Here is a 4,977-nt window from a genome sequence, read left to right on the forward strand (position 1 = left end):
TATGAGGGGCGTATAGGAGAAGAATGAAATAGACTGCTTATGAAGATAGAACAGTTGACAGGACTGAAAGACTTGAAAAAAAAATTACTAAATAGAACTAGATAGAATTTGTCAATGGCACGATATTTTTTTTGTTTGTTGTCAGCCGGTGGCCAATAGTTGCCAAGAACTTACACCCAAAAACGGCGAGCATACCGGGCCTGCCGGCGTGCCATGCTAGGCTTCTAGAACCACCATAATCACAACATGGCTGACATAACATCACGTTACGTAAATTTAATTCGAACTCAAATGAAATTTTAAGCACTCTGACTGAAGACGTGAAAGCTCAAGCAGGGCCCTGTTGCACCAACACTTTTCACTTTGCAAATTTTTATGAGTTTTTGAGCATTTTTCTCTCATTGAGAACATTAAGCATTAATTTGAGAATTGAGTTATGCAAAGTTTTGAAAACACTCAAAAAATGCAAAGCGTTGCACCATTGAGTAAAAATATTATAGAGTCACAATGCCATAGAAATTAATTTTTGTTCTAGGTATCTATTAATGGGTACCTAAATCACTCAAATCTCTGCCGACGTCGCTTCAGTCGTTTTTGCTTCATACCAAAGAAGATTTTGCAATATTCTCTGCTTCATAGGTTCAAGAAATTTTTATATTTCTTTTTTGTGTTTTTTTCTCCTTTTGCTCTTTGAGGTGTTGTTATTGCTTCCTTGAATTATAATGTAAGTAGTAAAAAGAATTATTCGCTATTTTATATTCATTCATGCCTACTTGCTTTGTGTTTAAATATGAACATATGGACATTGATATTTTTGTATGTAATTTCGGGGGCAAGAGATATCAAAATTTTATTTGCAGCATTGAAACAATTTTTCATTATGATGGCATTTGAAGAAAGAATTATAATTTTTTTCGTAATTAATTATCGCATTTACATAATATTTATACATATTAAATCTTAGCAAGAATACATATGTATATCATATGTAAATCATAAGAATACATATGTATATAAAATATTTATCAATAATTGGTAAAATATTTTTTAAAAATAGTAAGCTTTAGCTTTACCAAATGTATTACAATAAAATTATATAGAAATCAATTTAAGATGAATAAAACAATCTAAAATTAAACCTTCAGTTTACATGGCAGTTTAAATAATTAACGCTATTTCGCAAATATATGCGCTTCACAGATACTGAATAAGTATAAACGGAACATCAGTACAAGGGGTACAAGTGTATCGACTATTAGCTTTTGCAAGCGGATAATTGCCGAGAAATGGAGATTTATTTAAATAACTGCATAATCATTTATAGTTACTAGATCGACATACATGAAAGGTTATCGTTAATAAAATAGAAGTGACAATTTTCATGTTACTAGTTGCGCACTAATTTCCAAACCACCTTTGAGGTATAATGCATGGCGCGTTTTTTTTTACATGGTGTCCCCAGGAGGCCTAGTCCATGATAACGAAGAAATTTTGTTTAAAAAAAATAATATAGAAAAGAGATTTTTTTTACTATTTCAAAATTTTTTTTATTATTTGTTCTCTATTTCGACTATAGTTTATAATCGTTCTCAAGAATTTGAAGAACTTTAGTTTTTTATGTTAATATACATTAGTATTTTTGACAAAAAGATTTTTTACATATAAATGATAAAGAAATATATTATCACACATAAATAATTGGAAAATAGAATGGTAAAAAAGAAGAAAGAAAACAACCTGTAGAAGATTTTCCGAAAATACTCCTAAACCTGCCTAAAATCCTACCACAACAAGGCCCAATGACAAAACGACAACAAACAACGCTCAGGAATAGAGGAATACCACCACCAATAAGAGAACACATTTGTTAGTTCTTGCCGTTATTAGATATATATATGATACATGATTTTTTATTGTTTATATGTATAAATTGCTTTGTTTAAAATATTATTGTATATTAACACAAAAAATTATAAATTGATCAATATCCCGTGAATAACCATAAAAAATAGCGAAAGTTTCTACGTAATAAATATTAATATTCACATTTTTATACATATTTATTAACGCATGTTTATTAATAACTATCTTAAAATTAATTCACTTAAACTATGTATTTTGAACAAAATAAATAAATAAAGTAAGTAGTTATGGTAATAAATAAATTATAAATAGATGTTATTAAGCCTGTATTAGGGCAAATTTGTAATATAAGGTCATATAACAATTTATGCCTTAGTCGATTTCACTTTCTCTACCATCCATATGCAGTGCTTACGAAGTAATATAAGCAGAATAAAGTCCAGCAATTCAATTCGATGAAGTCTGCAGGCCCCAATAAACCAACTCGGACTTGAAAGAATGCATTGTTCCCTCATTACTTTTCTAATTTCAAAAGTTTCCGGCTTTTGTTTAAACATTTTCTTAAATATGGACACATGCTTGCAGCTGACATTAACAAATTCTTCAGTGGGTGCAACAAGTTTACCGAAATCTGTGGATTTGTTATAATTTTTATAAAATAGAAATAGTTCTGTTGGTGCTGTCAAAAACTCATTCGATTTTCTGATGCTTTTATTACATGATGAACAACTTAATTTCGGTAAAACTCGAGATGCGACGTAACCCAAAAAATATCGAAGTGATGGCAATTCACTGTCTAAAACGTCATGGTTCTCGGATATGTACGACATCACAGTATTTTGAATGGAAATTTCATCCTGATTGCCCGAATTGTCGTTTGTTTCGTGAACTATTAAAGAAACTTCATTACTCGGTGATATTTCTTCATCTACAACCGACTGAAACACATTATCATCCTCCACAGTTTCGCAATTTCCCACTGTTGTGGATAATAAAATTTTACGCGTTATAACTTTCGCCAGCATATAATTAATTTCTGATACGGATGGATTTTTGTTATAACCGCCTCTCTGCCGTAATATTGAAAATGTGTTTTCAAGTTTGTCTTGACAAAGAAAATTTGTCATTATAAAGAATATTTCACTATTGCTTCGAAAAATTTCCTCCGCAAGCTGAACAACTCCATTAAGCGTGATTTTAAAGCCTGTCAGGAAATGAACAGTTTTCTTTGGATCGGTAAACTTAACGGAATTGAAATAAAGGATGAATTCCTTTATATAGTTTATTACAATTCCGTCGACCTGCAACGCACAAGAGTATGGATTTTTGGAATACAGGGTACAGGAGTTCATGCAGTCAAATATTTTATCAATTTTTTCAATAAAATTGGCAGTTGCTACTGCCACTTCATTGCTGACATTGTTAAAACCTCCAGTTCCCACAATGGTTCTTATTGCGGCTTGCACTGTCTTACTAAATAATTGTGTCGCAAACTTAACCCTCATTTTTTCAAAATTTTTTGGTTCTATATGTTGCCTACTTAGTTTAGGACACATTTTTGTAGTTGCGTATCTTTCTCGCTCCCACAGTTCATTCAGTACTTTAAAGCTCACAATGCCGTCTGCCGTTGTTAGGTCACATGTCATAAGCCCATTACGGAGACATTTAATCAAGTGCGGAAAATCATACATGCAAAATATTTTGTTGTCTTCGAAATCAAAGAATGGCTTTTCAGGTACAATTTCAAAGGTAGAGAATGTTTTCCTATTTGCTGAACCTTGGTCGCAAGAAATAACTCTTACAATAGTACCAAGCTCATGTTTGAGGAGCCGCAAATTTTCCAATATTATATTACTTAAGCAGTCTCCATCCATGCCATTTTCAGTAATAAAATAATTTAATATAAATGACCAATTTGAAAACATTCCCTTCACAATGAACAGGCATATGCTTTTACCAATTTTATCAGTTCTGAAAAAGTCCACATCTTCAAAACCATCAATTTGGTCCAATACCGAGTTATACCGTAGCTCTGGCCTTAATTTCATTTCGTCAACAATAAGTATTGCATTCTCTCGGTCAATCTGCCTAAGCATGCTTATTTTTTTCGCAAGCATATGGAAACATTCATTTTTAAAACCAGGTTGCAAATTCTTGATGGGCGTCCAATTTATAATAGAATTTTCATGGGGTAACGTAAGGTTTAGTTTGTTCCTCATGAATAAATATGCTGAACGAGACTTTAGGTACAAATTAAGAGCCAGTTCTCTTGACGCTTCATCGTACTCCCTATTTCGAGATCCTACAAGCATCTTGGACAACGCTTTTGACTCGCGACTAATACTGTTATTAGCCTCAATTGCTTTAACAAGTGGATATTTATTTTTAACTCTTTGTTGCAATATTTTTATTTTCTTTTTTAAATTTGCATTTTCACAAGCGCTTCTGTAGAATTTCTTTCTATAAAATTCGGCGCATTTACTTTTTGCACAATTGCAACAGGATTTGGTCGTCTCAACACTTTCGTCGTAATTAGGAATTATTTGGGTTTGTGAAAAGTCATAGTCGTCCTCTTCATTTACCCCGTCTAAGAAATAAATCGGTACCGCTGCTCTTTTAAGAAATTTACTCCCAACATCTGAGGCAGGAAAATGCTTATCACAAATTTTCATTTTGTTTTGATACTTACTCAGAGGAATATTACATTTTTCTCGCCAAATTTGACCCAATGCGGTATCGTACGCCGGAAAAGAAAAAAATTTTACACCTTCGTCAAAACGGCGACTACGTTTGCAAGAAGAAATGCAGCAAATGTCTTTATTTTTCTTTGAAATTACGGACATAATTCTTTATTTAAAATAATTAGATATATTGAATTCAAATAACTAAATATAAATATTTATGCTAATATATATGAAAGTTTATTTAAATTTTAATAATAAGTTATATCAGAAAAAGAACACAACGAGATCGTAAGCACAAAACAATTGATTTACTATTTCGTTATTATTTAGTTATTGCATTTTCATATTTTGTATTATTACTCTTCTAAAAGAGTAATTAATACTTTATTCTCATTAATTCCCATAAAAGGCCGTGTACGAGTTGGAGTAA

The 4,977-nt window shown here is 31.5% G+C and overlaps 1 protein-coding gene across 1 annotated transcript; it reads right to left on the bottom strand.

Annotated features, from left to right (window-relative positions):
• Nucleotides 1-2,181: 2,181 nt before the first annotated feature.
• LOC119688205 lies at nt 2,182-4,535 on the bottom strand. Its single transcript, XM_038102888.1, has 3 exons — nt 4,346-4,535; nt 2,454-4,225; nt 2,182-2,187 (listed from the first exon to the last, which is right to left on the bottom strand). The coding sequence occupies exons 1-3, from the start codon at nt 4,533-4,535 to the stop codon at nt 2,182-2,184; spliced, it is 1,968 nt and encodes a 655-aa protein (XP_037958816.1).
• Nucleotides 4,536-4,977: the final 442 nt, after the last annotated feature.

This window comes from Teleopsis dalmanni, chromosome X, assembly GCF_002237135.1.
Source record: "Teleopsis dalmanni isolate 2A chromosome X, ASM223713v2, whole genome shotgun sequence".
NCBI classification, from domain to species: domain Eukaryota; kingdom Metazoa; phylum Arthropoda; class Insecta; order Diptera; family Diopsidae; genus Teleopsis; species Teleopsis dalmanni.

Excerpts from the sequence above, each read along its gene's own strand:
- LOC119688205 (XM_038102888.1), bottom strand. The coding sequence starts at position 4,535 with ATGAAAATTTGTGATAAGCATTTTCCTGCCTCAGATGTTGGGAGTAAA. Across the intron at positions 4,226-4,345 it reads CTGTTGCAATTGTGCAAAAA|CAATTGAGGCTAATAACAGT; the intron begins GTAAATGCGCCG and ends CACTTGTTAAAG.